This window comes from Periplaneta americana, chromosome 5 (assembly GCF_040183065.1).
Source record: "Periplaneta americana isolate PAMFEO1 chromosome 5, P.americana_PAMFEO1_priV1, whole genome shotgun sequence".
Lineage (NCBI taxonomy): Eukaryota > Metazoa > Arthropoda > Insecta > Blattodea > Blattidae > Periplaneta > Periplaneta americana.
The window spans coordinates 82,973,182-82,997,818 of record NC_091121.1 but is presented as its reverse complement, the minus strand read 5'-3'; the positions used below and the strand labels follow the sequence as shown (position 1 = coordinate 82,997,818).

Below are 24,637 nucleotides of genomic sequence, written 5' to 3'. Positions count from 1 at the left end.
AATAATAAATCTGTAGCCGAAATTTTTCTGGTAATTTTCGCTTTTCCAAAAATAATTGGTCCTAACATGTATAATTAACCATCCTGAAACCGAAAATCGCTTTTTTGAAATTTTTGTTTGTACGTCTGTCTGTCTATCTGGATGTTTGTTACCTTTTCACGCGATAATGGCTGAACCGATTTATATGAAAATTGTAATATCAATTAAGTTCGTTCTAACTTAGATTTTAGACTATATGACATTCAAAATACTTTATTTAAAGGGGGGGGGATTATAAGGTGGCTTGAATTAAATAAATCGAAATATCTCCCTTATTATTAATTTTCATGAAAAATGTTATATAACAAAAGTTTCTTTAAAAATGATTTCCGATAAGTTTTATTCTATACAAAATTTTGATAGGACTGATATGTAATAAGATAAATGAGTTTTAAAATTAAGATAACGCCATCTAAGTCGCTGTAATGAAATAAAAAAATAACTTCGTCTATAAGGGGCCTTGGACAACAACAATCGGAAGCTATTAAACATAGCCTACAGAGAATGTTTCTGTGTTTGTATGAAGTAATATCAGAAGCTAAATTAACCGATTTGTATAATTAATTATTATTTCACCATTGCAAAGTGTAGTTTCTCTAGATGGACATAATGCTATAATGTTATTACAGTAACTTCTGAGTGAATCCAGGACAGGTAAGATTAAAATACGTAGCTTCTTATGCATAGAAAACTTGATAATGAATTAATTTCCTGTATTTCTTAAAATAATATTTATGAACACATACGGTAAATTTTCATCTCAGAGAATTAACGATTGGTGTTAACATGTATAATTATTCATCCTGAGACCGAAAATGGCTTTTTTGAAATTTTTGATTGCATGTCTCTCTGTCTGTCTGGATGTTTGTTACATTTTCACGCCGAATGGCTGAACGGATTTCGATGAAAATTGGAATATAAATTAAGTTCGTTGTAAGTTAGATTTTAGGCTATATGGCATTCAAAATACTTTATTTAAAAGAGAGGTTATAAGGGGACCTGAATTAAATAAACCAAAATATCTCGCTTATTATTGATTTTTGTGAAAAATGTTACATAATAAAAGTTCCTTTAAAAATGATATCCGATACGTTTCATTCCAAGTAAAATTTTGATGGGACCAAATTGCACCAAAAACGGATGTTCTCTGAACCAAATGATCATATTTTAATTATTTGCATGTAATAACAATTAAGAAACGTGTTAAAGGAATTATCATTGCACTAAATGAGTGGTCTCTGGAGCAAAATGATCGCATTTTAATTATTTAAATACAATTTAAATTAAGTGACATATTAAACGATTTATCCTTCTATCAAACACGAATGTTCCCTGGACCAGATGTCCTATTTTAATTATGTGCGGAGAGCACGGGTACAGCTAATCTTAAATAAAAACAGGAAATCAAAATTGTAGCATTTTAAAATATAAACTGTGATATTTAAAACAATTTCAATTTTTCTTAGAAATTTTTTTGGAGTTACTGGACAGAAATATACGCGAACTTTATGGTAGGAATTTGAATTAGATACTTTTCTTTAGTTTAGCCGAGTCAGTAGTTGTAACAGAATTCCTGACTACAGATGCATATTCAAGTTTCGGTCTAACTAATTTAAAGTACTGAAAGTGAATCAGGCTTAGAGAAAGAATACACTATTTACCGTATTAGATCCAATATTCTAATGGTATGATTATATACCTATAAAATCCACACGTTTGTGAAAATAAAGATAAGTCACAATATGACGTCCAAGAGATTGACAGTCAGCATACTTTTCATTCAAAGAAAAAAGTTTAAATCGTCAACGAATAAGAAACAATATTCTCAATATTTTGAGAGGACGTAGTATTCATAAAAAAGACTAATAAATATGAGTTCTAAAACCATAATTTTTTAGTCGATTTACGTCCCTGTATTCTATTTGTTTACGACTACACGACTAATTTCGTTATTATTTGTTCCTTGCGCAATTTACAAGCAATCTCCTTTGTAGTAAATATATTTTAAAACGTGGCAAGAAGTAAAAATTGTGAACTTGGCATTGTAACAACAGCATATCTCTTAACTATAAGCTCTTTGCTAGTTTCTCTTCGGGTATGTCATATTTGCCTGTTAACTTTTTTATTTGCTGCGTTGCAATAAGAAACAAGTAAAGAGCTCACATTAGAAGCTAAGCTGCTGTTACGATATCGATTTCAAGTCCTTGTTTCTTCAAAGATATAGACATTTTATTAGTTTTTTTTTAAATATTACCTTCTCTTAAATCATTATAACCTTTTTCTTTAACTCACGTTAGAAGATAGATGTTACAATATCAGTTTCATAGTTCCTGTTTCTCCAAAGATGTTGATTTTAGGATACATGATACATATTTATTAGCAATAAAATTAAAATAAATTATATCGTTTTATTTTCTTTTTATTCCGGGTATCACTATTTACAATTCCTCGACTTGTATATTTTGGTGCCATGTTTCAACACTTACAAAGTCATTACGATTCTGCAGCATATGCAGTTAATAATTGCGATGCCGAAGATCTTTCTGGTGTTAGCGTTGCTGATATTGAACTTCTTGGTACTCAGGGCTTGGCTGAGGGTGATTATTTTGGTACTGCTGATTGTTTTGATAGTACGGACTTTGATACTGCTGTTGGTGCTGGTACTGATGAAGATTTTGATGTTGATTGTGTTGTTGCTGGTAAACGAAGCCCGGATGCGTGTAGTACGGTGGTGGGGGCTGCATGTTCGGAGGGGCAGAGCTCGGGGGAGCAGTGCTAGTCACTGCGACAGTCCGCTGCGTAGGCGGCACCCCAGACGTGTCTGCAACAAATTGAGTTTATTAGTCCTGCATCATAGATCATGAAAAGACTTTCATCCCTATATTTGTGACTTAAATAAAAATGAATCCGACGTAAAGTTTGCTGTTATTTCCCTGTTTTAAGCTAGAGGTTTCAGACAGTCTCTTTCATAGTCAGTTGTGGCTCTCACTGGAGCAGTGCTGCCCCCACAAGAGACATATCGACGGGTCAGTTAAAAAGGGAAATAAAACTTAAAATTTAAAGTTTTAAGAGAACATTTCTCCTGATGTTCGCTCACGTATGTAATTCAAATCACTTCTGCTTTGTCCATTACGGTCGCGCCCACGGAAGTGTGTGTTACCTAAACACTGCCTATCTACCAACTGATTCGGCGTAACGCTCCTGTCTGACATGACTGTTTTAAGTTATGAGTACATAGCGAGGAAAAATGACTGTCTAGAAAACTGCGTGTAATACCTAACACTGTTTAAGAAACAAGAAACCAAACAAGATGGAAAGAAAGGCAAAAAGATAGGAAGGAAAAATGAAGAGAATCAAATAATAGGCCTATAACAAAAAAGAGAAACAACAAAGAAAAGTATAATGAATTTAGAGAAAAAACAAGAAAGAAAGGAAGAACTTTATAGAGAAAAGGAAGGGTGAAAATCAGAAAGTTAGAAGGACGAAAAAAGAAGCAAAGAGGTTAATTCAGGAATAAATGAAGTAATGAAAGAAGATGACATATATTTCCTCATAGTTTTATGCGTTTAGTAACAATTCAGGCCATTTATTATGACTAAATCGCGGAACTTCATGCATTTACATATTTTTATTGATTTTGCATATTGAAAAAGTAAAATTGACTCTTTGTTGATCATGATTTTTACGTTAGAATGAAACAAACTTTATTTTGTATAAATACATATTTCAAGAATTTTCCTTTTTAAATGCATATATTAACATCTTTTCTTGTTTTTTTTCTATTTTTTAACTAATTTCAAAAATTTTCTCTGAAAAAAAATAAGAATAATTTCCAAGAAATATAAAAATTATGCGAGAAAACAAATGATTACTTAATTTCTGTTGAAGATATGAAATAACTGCGACGATAATGGATATTTCTTTCTAGTACTTACTTACTTACAAATGGCTTTTAAGGAACACGCTGATTCATTGCCGCCCTCACGTAAGCCCGCCATAGGTCCCTATCCTTTGCAAGATTAATCCATTCTCTATCATCATATCCCTCCTCCCTCAAATCCATTTTAATATTGTCCTCCCATCTACGTCTCGGCCTCCCCAAAGGTCTTTTTCCCTCCGGCCTCCCAACTAACACTCTATATGCATTTCTGGATTCGCCCATACGTGCTACATGCCTTGCCCATCTCAAACGTCTGAATTTAATGTTCCTAATTATGTCAGATGAAGAATATAAAGCGTGCAATTCTGCGTTGTGTAACTTTCTCCATTCTCCTGTAACTTCATCCCTCTTAGCCCCAAATATTTTCCTAAGAACCTTATTCTCAAACACCCTTAATCTCTGTTTCTCTCTCAAAGTGAGAGTCCAAATTTCACAAACATAAAGAACAACCGGTAATATAACTATTTTATAAATTCTGACTTTCAGAGGACCAAATTATCGTATTTTAATTATTTAAATACAATTCCAATTAAGTAACATATCAAGCGATTTATCCTTCTATCAAACACGGATGTTTCCTGGACCAAATGTCCTATTTTAATTATGTAATTATTTCATATTTATTTCTAACAATTGCAGCAAAGCTCAAGGGAATAGCTAGTTTATTAAACCCCTAATAGTTGTTGTTTATTCAACTGTTCAATATATATATATATATATATATATATATATATATATATATATATATATATATATATATATTGCATAGTTAGGCTATGTGAATTTTTTGAATATAGGCTATAGTACTGTTCAAAAGTTTAAGACTACACTGAAATATCATGTAACAACATTTAGGACTGAAACTTTTGCTTCAAGAAGGCTATGGTTTTTTCCGACCACATATCTATTAGTATATACGTCGCTAGACTTCATTGTTTTAGGCTATGTCTTGTGGAAGTAATGAACTTTTAAATGTTGGAAGATTACACCAAAACATTATCATTTTTAGATATATAATGTGCTGAGTGTTCCCAGTCGTTGAAATTATTACCACCAAAATTATTTGGTACGTTTAGTAGTAGATGAGTGTCACTGCGGTCAAAAAAGATAAAAATTCCGAGAAAAAAATACTGTCCTTTTATATATATTTAAACCTTTGTTAAACAATAGACATTTTTCTTTTCTTTCCTCACATTAGCATCACTAATGCTGAGTGCGCTCCCAAAGTCGGTCTTGGATAGCGGATTTTACGATAAACTCAAGACCAACTTCGAAGGCGCGCTCAGCAATCTCGGTGCTAATATGAGAACAATAGAAAAATGCCTATTTTAACAAAGATTTAAAAAGTATATATATGCAAAAGAATGGCAATATCCTTTAGTTTCTGAACTACTTTGACACCCATCTAGTGAACTTACCACATAATTTTGATGGTAATATTTTCGATCTCTGGGAACACTCAGCACATATTCTAAATGGCGATATTTTGGTGCCATGTTTCAACACTTAAAAAGTCATTACTTCCACAATAAGGGGCTGAAGCGACGTATATATTAATATATATAAGTGCTTAGAAAAAATATTAGTCCTCTTGCAGCAAATATTTTAGTTCATGATATTTCAGTGTGGCCTTAAACTTTTGACCGGTACCGTACTATATATGCATACCTATTTCAGTGCTTGTTGTTGTACATATATTCTGGCTCTATACATGAATATACGAGTATGAGTGTGTATATCATGTTAATCTTTCTATTAAAATTGCATTAATTTCTTATGGTAAATAAATGCCACTTACTTGAAGTATAAATAACGCCGGGGCCGCCGCGTCTGTGGCGCATGTAGAAGGGACAGCCTTTGCAACACAAGCAGGAGAACACAATGATTGTGATAACTACGAGTATGCCAAGTCCAACACACACGTAGATGATAACCCTGCAAGAAATACAACGGGCATAAGTTGATAAAAAATCAGACATGCCAAAAATTGTGAAATGAAGTCAGTGTACAAGTACGGTTGTATATGACTTCATTTGGTTTCAAAGACAGACAACTCCATGACTTAGTTTCAGAGAAGGACAACTCCACATTTTAAACTTAGATTTCGATCTGAATATTAATTTTACTCACATTTCCAGACTTAAAAAATATTTCTATGACCCATTAGAATGTTGAAAAAAATGTACATATAACAAATCAAAATTGGAGTTGTCCAAGTTTGATACCAAGCTCCTCATATATTATGTATATAATAACACACGTTTTTTTCTCAGAAGTAATATTTTTGACTTAATGTACAGTTGTCAAAAAAAAAAAAAGTGGCCGCACTCGTGAACAGCGAATATTTTCTAAGTCCACTTCGGGTCACGGTGATGTTACACGATGCATGTGCTTGTAGAAGTAGTTCCGGAACTAAGGAAGAGTTCCATATCTGTGTCTTGTAGACCATCGGTAGAATGCTTGTTTAATGATTCGAAAGTTATGGGTTCGGGCCTTGTTCAGTTTTTCATTTTATTTTTTAATCGTTCTTTAGCGAAATAAATAATATTCAAATTATCATTTATATTCTGTTACCGTTCTTTATCGATATCAAGTTATTTATATTTTGTTATCATCCTTTCAGCAATATAAATAATATTCAAGTTATAATTTTTTTTTTGTATTCTGTTATCGTTCTTTATAGATATAAATAATATTGAAGTCATCATTTGTATTCTGTTATCGTTCTTTAACGATATGAATAATATTCACGTTTGTTACATTCTGTTTTCGTTCTTTAGCGTTATAAATAATATTCAAGTTATTTATATTCTGTTATTTTTCTTCCGCGATATATCTGTATTTTATGTAAGTAATTATTATATTACAAATAACCATTTTTCTTTGTAAAATAGGTTATTTTATTTAAATAATTAAATATGTATTATATTAATTAAACAAACCGACATTTATCATTTACTGTATATTCTGTTATTGTTCTTTAGTGATACTGTATAGATAGTATTCAAGTTATGCAAATCTAGTCTTTCAGGTAAAGCTCCCTGTAAAGCAGATTTGAATAATTTCAAGGGAAAAATTGTTCCGCGACCGGGTATCGATCCCGGGACCTCTGGTTGAACGAATCAACGCTCTGCCAACTGAGCTATCCGGGAACTCCACCCGACACCGTCTCAACTTTTCCCTTTATATCCACACAACTCGCGTGGGCTGACGAAACGCCAGAGACCCACATCGAGTGCACATAATCTCTGTGTAGGTCAATTGGCATAGCGCTGGTACGTTCAACCAGAGGTCCCGGGATCGATACCCGGCCCCGGAACAATTTTTCCCTTGAAATTATTCAATATTCAAGTTATTTATATTGTTATCGTTCTTTAGCGACATAAGTAATATTGAAGTTATAATTTATATTCAGTTATCGTTGTTTAGCGATATAAATAACATAAATTTATTATTAGGTTTGGAACAATACAGTTGCATAATACTGGTGTTAGTTTTTCTTTTTATATTATTATATTATACTATCTTGAACCACAATAAAATAAAAAGGAGTGACGAGGAATTGAAACTGAGACGTTGACATCTAAATTCCGACGGTCTTCCGCTAAGCTACGAGGGCACAAGTGTGGAAAGATTTGCGGAAAAATTGGCCCAATCCCCCTGCAAGATTTTCTAGTCTAGCTAGTCTAAGATGCGGGGGGGCAAAGGCTAATTACGATTTCTCGGTCTCTGATCGGGTTAAACATCCTGATAGAACTTCTTCTTCTTCTTTCCCTTAGTTTAACCTCTCTCTTTAGGTTCTTATCCTGATAGAACTAAAATACATAAATATATTTAATACTTGCAGGGGCATGGGCGAATCCAGAAATGCATATAGAGTGTTAGTTGGGAGGCCGGAGGGAAAAAGACCTTTGGGGAGGCCGAGACGTAGATGGGAAGATAATATTAAAATGGATTTGAGGGAGGTGGGTTATGATGATAGAGACTGGATTAATCTTGCTCAGGATTGGGACCAATGGCGGGCTTATGTGAGGGCGGCAATGAACCTCCGGGTTCCTTAAAAGCCAGCAAGTAAGTAAGTAACTAAGTATCCCTTGCGGTGAATTTCTGTGAAGTCCGGAAGGCCCAATTAGTCAAATCCACTCTCCTCATCTTCACGCTTGGGCCCCCTGGGATGTAATAAGATGCGAAAGAGACAGTGGTGTGCGGAAAGTAACGGGAAGTTAACGCATTTATCCTTCCGAAGAAAAACTGCAAACATGAGCAAAGGAAGCTTTTAATAGAAAAAGGACCATCTTCTGCGGATCTCTGGAGAAAGAACTAAGGAAGAGACTAGTGAAGTTCTTTGTGTGGAGTGTTGCATTGTATGGGGAAGAAACATGGACATTACGACGAAATGAAAAGAAACGAATAGAAGCATTTGAAATGTGGATGTGGAAAAGAACGGAGCGTGTGAAGTGGACAGACAGAATAAGAAATGAAGTTGTTTTGGAAAAAGTGGGTGAAGAAAGTATGATGCTGAAACTGATCAGGAAGAGAAAAAGGAATGGGTTGAGTCTCTGGTTGAGAAGAATAATAGACGATATTAGGAGACTAAGCGGAAGGCAGAAAATAGGAAAGATTGGAGAATGCTGGGTTTGCAATGAAAGACCTGCCCATAGGCAGAACACTTATGTAGGTATGTTCAGAATGCCTGGAATGTCGTGTCTAAGAACAGTCACTATTTGCAAAGACTAGTCGATTCCATGCCCACTTGACTGCTAGATGTGATCGAGATAAGGGGAAGGTAGACTAAATATTGAACCGTGAATTTTTGTTTTGTTTTTTGAACGCTTAAGTGTTTGAATGTTCTAAGGCAGACGCCAGTAAGTTTGTTTTGTGTATGCCACGAAATATATTTTTGTTGAGAATAAAATCTTTTTTCTTTCCATTTATAGCCACAATGTTATAATGAAAAAGTCATGGCATAATACATTAATGAACCTGATGTTAATTATTGAAATAATCGTAAAAGAGAATTGATCAATTATGTATATTTTGTATATCTCTCTTAAAAACAAAACAAAAAAGAACATAAATAGCACGAGATTGTATTCGAACGTAGGACCTCACGAATGAAAACCCAGAACGCTACCATTACGCTATTAAGTAACACACAGATTACTTTAATTATAACTTTAGATATCAATCAACGTGGTCCAACAGCATGTAACATCGCCTGTTTCCGAATTGTAGCGAAGATACCCGAAGGGAACTTTGCTTCATGAGAGCGGCCACTTTTTCTTTTGACAACTGTACTTTGATTGTAAGCCGAAGCGTACTTACAAACCGAAATGAATACGTAATATATCTGTTATTAAAAATGAAAGTAATATTATGTTATTCCATCATATGCACATTCTATTAAGGCCGCAGTTTGCCACTTAATTTATTCGTTAACATTAAATGTAAAGACTGATTTATTGTGGCAAGATATAGGCGTCTTTTCCTATATTTCAATTTCAGCATGTGGATGTGAACACATTTAGCGCTATAAACCTGCGAATGCTATTATTTTGAAAATAGTGGGAATAACAGGATAAGATAATTTATATGAATTTAATATATTTATAATGTATTGTGTTATCATGCATTATTCGGAAAAAGAATGATTACTGTCATACAGCGAATCTTACGATATCTGATTATATGTAGTTTGTGTGATAATAATAGACGTACTGAAAAAAAAAAAACCGAAGCGCTATGTTCTCTTTTCGGACGGGCAAAATATGCTGGCCCGCGTTACCTTCTCAAGACCGCGAGAGAGCAGAACTCAAGTCATTTCCGTAACTATGAAAGAAAACCTCCCTTAAATGCCGCCAATAGCTTATTAGATATTTGTAGGTATATAGGTAGAGGAACGGAGAAATACTTGTACTTGAGGGTTCCAGAGAATTAATAATTATACGAATGGGCCAAAAATAGGAAGTAAAGAACGAAAATAAATTTGAAATATAGTTGGACAAATTTGTAAAATAAAACGCCAATGTATATCAGCATTTAAAGTAAGAATGATGGAGAAATTTAGTTTAAAATGTTTATAATAAGTATAAAGGACGATTGCTACTATCTACCGTTCAGGCAGAGTATCTAGAAAACGGAAGGAATACGCAATCAGTGAAGAGGTATTTGGAGTCATTAATTGGTGTGCTTGACCTAAACTTTTGTTCTACATGCCTAGAAATGTTATCGATTGCAAAGAACCTAGACTGAGAAAGATATATTTGAAGACAGTTCGTGCACTTGGCTTAAACGTATGTTCTACAAGACTCAACTTATTATCGATTGCACAGTATGTAGAATCTATGTTCGTTTCTCCTATCGGGAATATACAATGTGTGAGGATGTACTGGAGGCTCCCGACGTAAACGTGTGTTCTACAAACCAAGAAGTGTTATCGATTGCAAAGTAGAATTTTATATTTGGTTCCATTATCAAGGTAATGTCTAATACCTCCTCTTTCATTATACTATCCTATTACCCGGAGACAAATTCCATAGGAAGTCCCAACCACAAAATTTTCGAAATTACACAGACATCTATCAGAGGAACAGCAAAATGAAAACGGTAATGTAAGGAGAAACTTAATCTTCAAAATATTATTTTTAGTAAATTGTTTTTATATATGTGTATTTAATTGTGCAATTATAGGTTTTCTACACATATGAGAAGAACAGTAACAAAGTTAGCCAACTCCATTTTTTGCGATTTCAAGATATTGATTGTTTCTCATTGAATTGTATGTGCTAAATGCGATTCTGAAACTGTTTAGGTTAAAAAGCGGTCAGAACATAGCGAAAATAGCACTTAATTGTGCTCTTCAGAATCAAAATGTAGACAAATACACTGTGGCTTGGCTTCAAATTAGGACAATTTCTTCAGTAGCCAATGAGAAGCTCACATTCGTACCATCTTTTCCAATCACGCGTTGCGAATCCAACATGGCTGATTAATATTTAAATAATCGCTTTGTCGATGAATAATTAGACTACCGTTTTACGTAAATTTTCTTTGAAATCGCGTTAGATTCAAAAGTAAGTGATACCAAGCTCCTCACATATTATGTAGGCTATATAATAATACACTTCTTTTTCTCAGAAGTAATATTCTTTACTAAAGTATTTTACTAAGGTATTGTGTAATCATGGATTATTCGAAAAAAAGCGATTAATGTCATCTTACGATATGTGATTAAAATGTGTGTTATAATAGACGGACTGAAAAAACAGAAGCGTTATGTTCTCTTTTGGAAGGGGCTAAATATGCTGACAAGCGTTACCTTCCCAAGACAATGAGGAAGGAGAGCTTAACGATGAGTCTACTCATTTCTGGCAAGTGAAACCCCCCTTGACTTAGCTTAGTCCATATTTCTACGTATATAGTAAAGGAACGGAGAAATACCTGTGAGATCAAGATAATTAATAATTGTACAGATGGGCGAAAAATAGGAAGTAAAGTACGAAAATAATTTGAAATATAGATGGACAATCTTGTAAAAGAAAACGCCAATGTATATCAGCATTTAAAGTAAGAAGGATGGAGTAATTTAGTTGAAAATGTTTGTATAAGTATATAGGTTGATTGCTGCTATCTACCGTTCAGGCAGGGCATCTAGAAAACGGAAGGAATACGCAATCAGTGAAGAGACATTAATTGGTGTGCTTGACATAAACTTTTGTTCTACATGCCTAGAAATATTATCGATTGCAAAGACCCTAGACTGAAAAAAAAAAAAGTATTTTGAAGGCAGTTCGTGAATTGGCGTGAATATACGTTCTACTTGTTTGTATCAAAGCATGAGCCCAAGCTTCCGCTATCAGTTACTTATGAATTGAGTTGGTGCGGGTTTGTGCTTGTATGTACGGTTCGATCAAAGATCAGCTACTGTTTCAAACATTTCATTTCTGTTTTTCAAGATGAGTTCAAATAATGGTGCATCGCAAAGAAAATACAGTCTCTGTGAGGCTGCTATTACACTATCAAAATTCTTTGACAAAGAATATTATGCTAAAATATTACATCAAAAATCTTTGATAAAAGATAGGATTTGGGGTATATTACACTACATGAAATCTTTTCAGAAGATTTTATCAAACATGACCTAAAATTAGGAACAAATCTCTCCTAACACGTCTTGTTCCACAACAATGAACATGCGTTCCGTGGATTTGTTGATACTAATATTTACGCGTTAAGTTTACGATTTGTTTACACTTATTTACGCGTTAAGTTTATAACACCATGAATAAATATCTGGACAGGGCTTAAACCATGGATTGTAAGACGTGATAAGAGAGGTATACATCTAAACTTATTGAAAGAGCTACAATGAGAGGACTTGAAAAGTTATACAAATTATTATAAAATATTATTTACTTACAAATGACTTTTAACGAACCCGCAGGTTCATTGCCGCCCTACATAATCCCGCCATCGGTCCCTATCCTGTGCAAGATTAATCCAGTCTCTATCATCATATCCCACTTTCCTCAAATCCATTTTAATATTATCCTCCCATCTACGTCTCGGCCTCGCCAAAGATCTTTTTCCCTCCGGCCTCCCAACTAACACTCTATATGCATTTCCGGATTCGCCCTAATAATATTAATATTATATTATAAAAATTATTTATTTACATTTCATTTGCTTCATACTCCGATATCAGAATTTTTGTGGTAGCAACAATCTAGTTATATTTGCGTTCCGCCATATTTGTTTCAAGGTATAGAAATCTTTTATCAAAGATAACAAGCTGCACTTACATTTAATAAAAGATCTTTTATCAAAGGAACTTTTACAAAAGAAAACCCATTACACTGTCATATATTGTATAATAGGTATATATTTTATAAAAAGATCTTTGCAAAAAACTTTGATAGTGTAATAGCAGCCCGGAAAAACTTCATCACAGACACCGGCCGTGAAAGCATACTTTCTAAAATACAATCTCTCTAGATAAAAATTAGTGAAGGAGAAAATCGCTGCTAGAAAGTTAAAAAATACAAAGTCGGATGAAAATTTCAAAAAGTACCATAGGGACAGTTTTTAAATCTGTGTTCGACAGCAGTGGAAAATATTTTAATTTTTTACTGTGTCCTGTATGCTTATGCCACACGCCAAGCGCAAGCAGGAAAGGAGTAGAATGCAATCAACTGGTGGGATGACGTCACCGCACTGCTCAGTGCGGTGGGCTAAGCTGGGCTGCGTAACCCAGCGTGAAGGGCTACGAAGCGGCCGCGCCAAGCAGTGTTGGTCTTGGGTGGGCTGGGCTGCTTAAGCATTAGGACTGACAGTGCTGCGCTGAGGGCCAGTCTGCAGGACTCTGTATCAAAGTTAAACAACTCCATTTTTTGCGATTTCAAGATATTGTTTCTCATAGAATTTTGTGTGCTGAATGCGATTCTGGAATTGTTTAGTTTAAAAACGGACTGATCCGGAGCTGCGTTCGGGCTTGGGTTGGATTCCCCTTTGGTCTCATTAAATGGTTTCTTCCGAGGTTTTTCCCAGCCGTGGGACTGAACCCGGATGGTCTACGGCGAGTCCTCGGCATCAACCCCTTTGATTTGATTACCTGGTTGGGTTTTCCGAGGTTTTCCCCAACCAAAAGGCAAATGCCGGGTAATCTTTTGGCGAATCCTCGGACTTCACCTCATCTCACTACATCTCGCCAAAATATTGTAAAAAATTGAACAAAATTGTAAAAATTGTAGAAAATTACTAAATTGTAAAACTGTAAAAATTTGTAAAAATTGTAATTGTAAAATTGTAAAATTTTGACTTGGTCCACATTTTAAAGCTTCATTGCTCATGTAAGATCTATGGATTAAAATAAATGAATGAATGAATGAATGAATGAATGAATGAATGAATGAATGAATGAATGAATGAATGAATGAATGAATGAATGAACAGAGCGAAAGTAGCACTTAATTGTGCACTTTAGAATCAAAATGTAGACAAATCTACTGTGGCTTGGTTTCAAATTAGGACAATTCCTTCAGTAGCTAATAATAAGCACACATTGGTACAACCCTTACCTATCACGCATCGCGCTTCCAACATGAATTATTATTATTTCATCATCATCATCATCATCATCATCATCATCATCATCATCATCATCATCATCATCTTCATTTCTTGGTTTAGGCTTAGTGCCTGTTCCGTCTTCACATTTTATTCAGTTCCACCTCTTCCTAGGACGTCCGACATCTCTTTTGCCTTTAGGTTGGTACTGTTGTATCAGTGCTGGAATTCTTTCATTATCCATTCGAGATAGGTGTTCTTTCCACTTTTCTTTATAATCTTCAACTTTATCGTTTATGTTGTATATATTTAATTCTTTACGGATATCCTCATTTCTTATCAGATCCCTTCTTGTACATCCCTTTACTCTGCGAAGAAACCTAATCTCTGCAGCCTGTAATTTACTTTTATCTCGTTCTTTAATTATCCATGATTCGCTTCCATATGTGATACTTGATTATTTAGGTTGTAATATAACTTATGATATAGATAGAGATATTGACAACAAAATAAGCAAATTCCAGTGGATATTATTATTTATAGGCCTATAATCGGTTTGTCGAGGTATAAGTAGACTACTGTTTACGTAAATTTGCTTTGAAACTGAGTTAGAAGGGGCTTAGATACAAAAGTAGACAATTTAACTTTAAATATGGATTGGTATGGTTTCAAAAACAGACAACTCCACTTTAAATATAACTTATTTGATTTGAAAAACAGACAACTTCATGACTTAGTTTCAGAGATGGACAACTCAACATTTCAAACTTAGATTTCGATCTGAATACTAATTTTAATCAAATTTCGAGACTGAAAAAATATTTCTATGACCCAAGAGAATGTTTTAAAACGTATAACGATGATATTGGTTTCCAAGGATCTAGTTTTTCGCGTCTCCTGTAAAAAAATTGATACCAAGCTCCTCATATATTATGTAACTTATATAATACACGTCTTTTTCTCAGAAGAAATATTTTTGACTAAATGCACTTTGATTGTAAGCCGAGGTGTACGTAAAAACCCATATGAATGCGTAATATGTGTTATTTTTTTAGTAGGTTATTTTACGACGCTTTATCAACAGCTTAGGTTATTTAGCGTCTGAATATATGTTATTAAAGTGAAAAAGATATTATGTTATTCCATTATATGCATATTCCATTAGGGTTGCAGTTTGCCACTTGCTTTATTCGTTAACATTATATGTAAAGGCTGATTTATTGTGGTAATATATAGGGGTCTTTTCCTATATTTCAAATTTAACATGCGGATGTGAACACGTATAACACTATAAAACTGCGAATGCTATTATTTTGAAAATAGTAGGAATAACAGTATAAGATCTTTTACGTGAATTTAATATATTTATAAGGTATTGTGTTATCATGCATTATTCGGAAAAAGAATGATTAATGTCATCTTACGATATGTGATTACAATGTATGATATAATAATAGACGGAGAGAAAAAAAATCATGAGCGTTATGGTTCTCTTTTGGGAGGGAGGCGTTACCTTCCCAAGACCGTGAAGAAGGAGAGCTTGAAGTTGAGCGTACTCATTTATGTAATAATTAAGCTAGCAAAGCCCCCTTGACCGCCGCCAATAGCTTAGCTATATTTCTACGTATATAGGTAAAGGTACGGAGAAATTCTGCGAGATCCAGAGAATTAATAATTATACAAATGGGCGAAAAATAGGAAGTAAAGTACGAAAATAAATTTGAAATATAGATGGACAATCTTGTAAAAAAAGATCGCCAATGTATATCAGCATTTAAAGTAAGAAGGATGGAGTAATTTAGTTTAAAATGTTTGTAATAAGTATACAGGACGATTGTTGCTATCCACCGTTCAGACAGGGAATCTAGAAAACGGAAGGGATACGCAATCAGTGAAGAGGTATTTGGAGATATTAATTGGTGTCCTTGACTTAAACATTTGTTCTACATGCCTAGAAATGTTATCGATTGCAAAGAACCTAGACTGAGAAAAGATGTATTTGAAGACAGTTCGTGAATTGGCGTGAATATATGTTGTATAAGACTCGACTTATTTATCGATTGCAAAGTATGTAGAATCTAAGTTCGTTTTTCCTATCGGGAAGAGAGAATGCCTGAGGAGGTATTGGAGGCACTTTGTGAACTCGACGTGAACGTGTGCTACAAGCCTAGAAGTGTTATCTATTGCAAAGTAAAGTTTTATATTTGGTTCCATTATCAAGGTAATGTCTAATACCTTCTCTATCATTATACTATCCTATTACAGCGAGACAAATTACATAGGAAGTCCCAAGCACACGATTTTCGGAATTACAGAGACATCTATCAGATCAATAGCAAAATGAAAACGGTAATAAGGTGAACCATTAATGAAAAACTTGAACCTTCAAAATATTATTTTTAGTGAGTTGTTTCTATTTATGTGTATTTAGTTCTCCAATTCTAGATTTATACACATATATTATGTGTATTTCTTAGAAGTAATATTTTTGACGTAATGTACTTAATGTACTTTGAGCCGAAGCGTACTTACAAACCTATGAATACGTAATATATGTGTTATTAAAGTGAAAATGATATGTGATTGTATCAAATACATGTTCTATTAAGGCCGCAGTTTTGCATTTGATTCATTCGTTAACATTATATCTAAGGACTGATTTATTGTGGTAACATATAGTCGTCTTTGCCCATATTTCAATTTTAGCATGTAGATCACGTATAACGCTATATTAGCCAATGCCATTATTTTGAAAATAACTGGATAAGTTCATCTATATGAATTTATTATAAGGTAAGGTTGTGTTATCATGCATTATTCGGAAAAGAATGATTAATGCCATACAGCGAATCTTACGATATGTGATTGTAGTGTGTGTTGTAGTAATAGACGTATTGAAGAAGGAGAAGTGCTATGTTCTCTTTTCGGACGGACTAGGAACACTGCCTCGTATTTGCTTTTGAAAACAGTAAGAAAGGAGAATTTTAGAAGAAGAATATTCTTCCACTATGCCTCTGCAGAAAAGTTACATAACTGAGGGAAGCGAGAGTGATTAAGTGATAGGTAAAAGGTAACAATACCCTTCTCCTTGTATCGTTGTTCCAGTTTTCTTTCACACACGAGACGAAGTTTGGTTAGACATGACTTTAAACTAAAAGGCATGTGTACTCATCCCCTGCTATATAAGACCCTTGTCGCCACTGTTACAGCTGCGGTAGGGGAAGCGACATGTGTACACACCGATTATTTAGTCGTGACAGCTCGGCGACGCGAAAGAGGGGAAATAATAGGAGTAGTGGGAAGAGCTTCGGAGTAGAAATAAGGGCGAGCGGTAGGAAAAGGAATGCAGTAGAGCTTAATTGTACTAGAAACATATCGTTCTACCGCACGCATGACATCCGATCGCTCCGAAGACAAGCTAGTGACTAATCAAAACACCCCTTGGCGTAACTAAATGGACTCGCCTGACCCAAGCGCACATCGCCGGCGACTGTCAGCTGTGAGCAATGACTGGATAGAGCGAGCAAGTTGCTACAGCGAGTATTCGTTGACATAGCGCGTCTAAGGATTCATGCTTAGGACTCGCATTATGAAACGCGCTCTGGTTTGAGTCCTCATGGGAAACGAATTTTCTCATGAAATTTTGGCCAATATGAGGAGGAAGGTGCTACCCAGCATTGTGATGAATTTGGGGAGCTAATATTGATAGCAAAATCCGGTTATTAAAACCAGCTATAAGGGCTGGGGATATCATCGTGCTAACCACACGGTACCTTCGTTGTGGTTGGAGCATCGTTCACCTTTGCTGAGCCATGTGGACGTGTTGCCAGTAATCGGCTGGTCGTCTGTGTTCTTCATAGATTGTTGCGTCACGAATATTTTAAAACCCGAATCCTAGATATCATTTGTGTCCCATATAAATTTTATTAATACAAATAAACCGATCGTTAGTAATATAACATATATTTAATGGTGTAAGACTAATAGGGTAAACTAGGGTCTGTTGGACAGTCGGGCATGTTGGACACTCTGTACTTTAACGTGTTACCTCGCCACTTGTGGGCACCACATTCTGCTAGAAGTCAATGACGTAAGTAGCCACGAGTGGGGTTACTTCCGTCATTGACTTCTAGCAGAATGTGGTGTCCACAAGTGGCGAGGTAACACGTTAAAGTACAGAGTGTCCAACATGCCCGACTGTCCAACAGACCCCAGTTTACCCTATAACTTTCCCTTAAATGTACTTTAGTATGCTAATATATGCTCGTAGATGGCGCTTATAGATTATTTTCTTTTTTTCCCTCTTAGAAGTCCCTCGTATTTTCCTCGAATGAAATTTGTATTCTGAAAACCTGGCAAACCTAACAGAGAAAGAGGAAAGTGTAGGCTATATATAAAACCATAATGGGTCACAGGGCTAATTAATTACATTAGATGGAAAGAAACATACTTGTTAGACTGAATTCATTAATTTAGATCACTGTGTGACATTTTGAACATGATTTATTGTAGAACGAGTCCCTACAATATTGACGTAGAACTGAGAGCCCTTAATGCGAATGTAGAGGATGAACCGTAAGTAACGTCATTAATTTAAGGGGGTTATTCTTTGAGATATTTCAAACAAAAAAGTTTAGTTTAATTTTGCTCTTTTTGCTTCCTTTTCGAGAAAAAAATTGTTTTATATGAAACATTTTATTGCGTGTTTTGGAAAATGAACTGAGCTCTATTTATATTTATGCTGTACGAAGTATAATTTTGATCTTACATTATGTGAAATTGGGTTAGTGCTGGTCTAATACCTCAGAAATACTTGGCACGAGAGCAAAATTTGAGGTTAAATCGTGTTTACAGCGAATGATTTGTTCTGTATTCAATTGTCTTCTGTATCATGCGTAACCAAAATAATAAATATGGTACAAGAAGATAAAGAAGAGAATGCGTCCAGGAAACTAAAAAAAAGGGGGGAGGAGATTTTGATGACATAAATCAATTACATTATAGAGATTAAAGTATCACATTCCTTTATCGTCAAATAAAAGGAGGAGGTTTGGAAACAAATTGCTGCAGACTAATAATTCGAATAAAATTAAATTAAAGTGAACAGTTTTAATAGAAATTGCTGAACTGGCGACCTCCAGCAGTGATACCACAGCCTAGTATATACAGTCACGAAGCTTGAGTTGTGAGGGTGCTAGGAACAATAGACTGTGCCGGTACTATTTCGCATTGTCTGTAATGAGGCGATATTAGCGATTCTAGTGGTTAGCAACTATCTATGGATGCATATTTACTACTTATTGAGCTTCGTGACTATATACTAGACTGTGATGATACAGAGACGACATCGACGTAAATAAAGTTATCGTACTGGCATATCAAGAATAAATTCACAGTCTATGTTTATGATAAATATCTCGCTATACTAGGAAAATAGTAGAAACGCAACAATTTATTGTTAACAAATGAGTTCCGAATATAATACTAATGCAGTAACGTTCAATCATGTGATTAGTCTGTGTATTTCGCAGATTATATTAACACTAAATTATAAAAACGCTCTTCATGAGTTATTATTAGCAGTGTGGTTTCTCTCGGTCAGTAAGAACGAATGAAGTCATTCTAATACAAATTGTAACCCTATTTCTCTTTACTACTGATTTATGAGTACAAAATTGTAACTAGATTAATGTCTGGCACCATAGACATTTTACACCAGTAATCATGGGTTTCTTCTCTCAAGTTGCTTGTGTTGGACTCTTCTATACTGAGTGGAATATTTTGGTGTTGTTCATTAACACTCGGGCCCACTCTTTTACGGTCAGGCGTGCTAAGCATTACTCCACAGCGGTGGAGGGCCGTATTCATAGACATTCTTAGCGCGGGCTTCCGGTGGATGAGATCAGCGAACTAACGTTTTTCGTATTCATAAACCAGTGTTAGTGATATGATATGATATGATATGATATGATATGATATGATATGATATGATATGATATGATATGATATGATATGATATGATATGATATGATATGATATGAATTCTGTACAAGTAACCAGTCGATAGCCGGGGCTAGTTTAGCACGCTCGTAGCGCGGACTAGCGAAATGTCTATGAATGAATAGCACCCGTTTTTATTCTCGGGAAAGTTCCGGTGCTCAGTTTGACAGGAGGCTGAGTAGATCTCGTGACCGTTCTGGAAGTGTGGAAACGAGAAATATTCCGCAAAAAACCCGGGCCTGAACACGGGACCTTTGGACTCTGTAATCGATGTTCTACCATGTGAACAACCCGACCGCCGAAGGAATAATTTAGGTACTTTCTAAAGGGTATCACAAAACCAAATCATACTGAAGAGTAGAGATATGCATCAAAAGTTGTTACATTCTGAGATATCCTTAATTTGTCTTAGGCCCAGTTGTATGATGGCGGAATAAATCTTAGAATAGCAATTCATGAAATAGCGAAAATATAGAATAAATGAAGTAGCGTGTTGTATGACGTTCGTTTATTCCAAGCTTATATATTCCATAGTTAGCAGAATTGGAACAGAGGTTGGCAATAATTTCGATTTACAAAATGCATTCACAATACCAGTATTTTTAAAAATATTTCTGGACATATTATTGCTATCTTGTCTAAGAAGTTTATTATAAATAAATAAATAAATAAATAAATAAATAAATAAATAAATAAATAAATAAATAAATAAATAAATAAATAAATAAATAAATAAATAAATCGAAATTAATTATAAATCAAAACTATAAGCTAGAATATTCACTTAAGCTAGCTGACCTAATGAATAGTATAAGAACGTGCTATAAAAAACTTAAGTACGTCATGACACCTATCAAAAGGGAACAGCATGGTAGTCTGATGTTAGGTTATATGCTCACACTACTACCTACAGGAATGGAGAACGACAGAACGTGATACTGATATTATAATATTGTCTTATAAATTTGGCTAAAATGTAATTTTATTTATTAAAAAAAATGACCATTTCTTTACAACGGTGATAATGTGAACTATTTTTGCCTGTCTGTTCTGTGTTTCAAATCATTTATTCCAGCACGCTTAAAACGCTGTTTTCAGTTTAAATCTTGGCAGAAATTGTTTATCGTCGTACTCCTTTCATAGATCAAGTCTATTAGGCCTACACCTTATTTTCGTTTGTTTGTGCGTTCTCAAAAATGCATTATTTTAGCAATTCATCAACACAATCAGAAAGATTCATGTCTAATATTGCTGCCATTTTATAATTTATTCTCTAGATACGAATTTAACGAAAGCGACTGAAAGCCTGAAATAGTTTATTCGGAAGATATCCTCCGGATAATGCACTATTCCGACTTCGTACAACACATTTCTAGTGTAACCTGATTTTAAAAGGACTTTATTTCGTGTCCGTACAACTGGGCCTTAAGGCTCATTCACAATGAAAATTAAACATAACATAAACATAACACGTGTGTGGAAACAAACATACCGAATCAACAAAACTACAGAATCTATTACATAAAAATGGAGAATTGCACAATGACTGACGATGTAGCTATTCAATTTATGTTTCTAATAACTACAATGGCATCAGTATATGGCTTTCAATACTTGAAATCAAAGAAACGGAGATGTAAAATAATCAACTTTTCGTCATATGATTCCATGTTGCGCGCCTAGCTATCATCACGGCCAATAGATCAAAATATTGCCTGTAGGCAAAGCCCGTTAGATGTTAAACAAAAAGTGAAAACACGCTTTCCGCTTGTGTACTGTTTCCAAATCGCATAAACATAAGCATGAAAGTTTGGAGTTTGCAAACTTTCATGTTAACGTCTTATGATTAAGATTAAGTTTATGCTTATGTAAGTCATTGTGAATGCTTTCATTAAATAACATGGACACAAGGTTTTATGCTTACGTTATGTTTATGTTTAATTTTCATTGTGAATGGGCTTTTAGTCTTTCAGATTTTGTGATGTATGTGAAAAGGACAGGAAATTCTCCTAACGGAAAACACTTCACGTTTCGTGAGACACTGAGAAAAACTTCACTTGTATTAAAACAAAGCCTTGAAATATGATGGAAGCGCCCTCAGAATGCATCACTAATCCCTGTAGAGATTAAAGGCGACACATCATAAAGGTTACCGTAAACTAACTAGAGAGCTTCCAGTTACACCTAGACACTCTTAATAATTATTCTTCATTTTAAGCATTACATTATACGTAGATACTTACAATGTTTCTGCTCTCTTTCTAGCGTTTTCTGCATGTTCGTAGAAATCATCATCGTAATCATCATCCCATGATTTTTTGTCTTTTCCAAAAGCACTTCCAGCTGTAACAATGGACATAGAATTAAGAACGTTCAGAGGTTCATATCCTTGGAATTAATGTAAAGCTGTTTACAGAAGTTTACTATATATCACTTTTAGTCCCTTTAACAATTAGTTAGTTTCTATGTGGTATATAAGATATCCTTGAAGTCAGAATTTACCTATAATTGCTAGGAAAAGCGCCAAGAGACATGTCCGCACTGCCATATTCTCGCAACTGAGGAGGACTTATCAGATAAATTTACGTAGGCCTACGTAGCGGATTTGCAATCACAACTGTCAGGGAGATAAGAATCAAGTCAACGACGTATGTGTTATCTGGAATGTGAACTGACGTCCATTTTATTTCTATTTTATCGATTGTTTATCCGACTCTTCGTAAGTATTAATTTATGATTACTTAATGGGATTGGCAAATTAGCACAAAATTGGACCTGAGTTTGATCGTGGAAGAGCTTCTGTGTGACATATATAGGGTGTTTAAAAAATACGGGGCATAATTTCAGGTATGTATTTCCCACATGTATACAATCAAAATAGTTCACTACAACATGTGTCCGGAAATGCTTTATTTCCGAGTTATAGCCTTCACAACATTGAAATTCACCGGAACATTTTTCTTTCCGCAGGTCGTTGCCGTCAAAGGAGACATTAAGAGGGCACTCTGACAGTTCATTCCGAGGCGAAGGTTACATTCAGTGTTGTGTAGGCGTTAGACTGTGCGACATGTATTCAAATCAAGAGCTGGCAGAGATACACTTCATGTACGGTAAGGCGGACGGCAATGCTGCGCTGGCTCGTCGTTTGTACCAGGATAGGTACCCACAGCGACAATGTCCAGATCGGAAGACATTTGTACGTCTCCATTACCGTCTGTGCGAGTATGGAAAATTTAACTCTCCTGGTTTGGGAAGGGGACGACCAAGATCTATAACTCCAGAAGTACAGGAGGAGATTCTGGAGGCTGTGAACATGACTCCTTCTATCAGCACACGAAGGGTAGCGTTGCAAGTTAATGTTCCTCATACGACTGTCTGGAGACTGTTGAAAGAGTATCAATTGTATCCTTATCATTTGCAACGTGTACAGGCCCTGCACGAGTTAGGTTCTGTCAGTGGTTCTTGCAGCAGTGTGGTGTAATTCCGAACTTTCCTGCCTTAGTATTATTTACAGATGAAGCACAGTTCACACGAGATGGCATAACAAATTTCCACAATCAGCATGTATGGGGATATGAAAACCCACGTACAACTGTTCCATCTCATCACCAGGTGCGGTTCTCCCTCAACATGTGGGCCGGTATCATTGGTGATCGATTAGTTGGACCCCATGTACTTGTAAACAGACTTACGGGGCAAGCGTACACAAACTTCCTGTAAAACACCATACCTCATGTTTTAGAAGACACTCCACTGGTCAATCGTCAACACATTCACTTCTTGCATGATGGCGCTCCTGCACACTTCAGTCGTACGGCTCGCCGGTACTTGGATCGAAGGTTTCCTGATCGATGGATAGGTAGAGGTGGCCCAATTGCTTGGCCTCCACGCTCACCTGATCTGAACCCTCTCGATTTCTACTTGTGGGGATATTTAAAAGCATTGGTTTATTCGTCTCCGGTGCCTGATTTGGAATCCCTTCGGAATCGAATTGTGGCATGTTCTGAGGACATACGCAATACAACTGGAGTTTGGGATCGTGTTGGCACGTCAATGAGACATCAATGTGAGGTCTGTATTCAAGCAGGAGGTGGACATTTTGAACATCTTCTGTAATGACAACGACCTGCGGAAAGAAAAACGTTCCGGTGAATTTCAATGTTGTGAAGGCCATAACTCGGAAATGAAGCATGTCCGGACACATGTTGTAATGAACTATTTTGATTGTCTACACGTGGGAAATACATACCTGAAATTATGCCCCGTATTTTTAAACCCCCTGTATATCTCCGTGTGTTTAGTTATTTCCTGTCATCATTTCATCGTTTGTGTAGGCTAAATATCTCGTATCGAACAGCACTGTGGAGTAACGGTTAGCATGCGTGACCGTGAAACAAGTTGGTTCGGGTTAAAATCCTGGTTGGGAAAATTTACTTTGTTGAGGTTTTTTCCAGGGTTTTCCCTGAGCCCATTGATTTTCGGCGCTGGACCTTGAACTCATTTCGCTGACGTTATCATCTTCATGTTATTCAGGCGCTAGATAACCGTACCAGTTGATAAAGAATGGTAAAAAATCTTCGTAACATATCGTCA

The 24,637-nt window shown here is 35.3% G+C and overlaps 1 protein-coding gene across 1 annotated transcript; it reads right to left on the bottom strand.

The window, feature by feature from the left end:
- Positions 1–2,441: 2,441 nt before the first annotated feature.
- LOC138699920 (uncharacterized) lies at positions 2,442–22,691 on the bottom strand. The gene is made up of 4 exons (XM_069826117.1): positions 22,547–22,691; positions 22,288–22,387; positions 5,778–5,914; positions 2,442–2,860 (listed from the first exon to the last, which is right to left on the bottom strand). Exons 1-4 carry the CDS (start codon positions 22,590–22,592, stop codon positions 2,589–2,591), a joined length of 555 nt encoding a protein of 184 aa, XP_069682218.1. The 5' UTR covers positions 22,593–22,691; the 3' UTR covers positions 2,442–2,588.
- Positions 22,692–24,637: the final 1,946 nt, after the last annotated feature.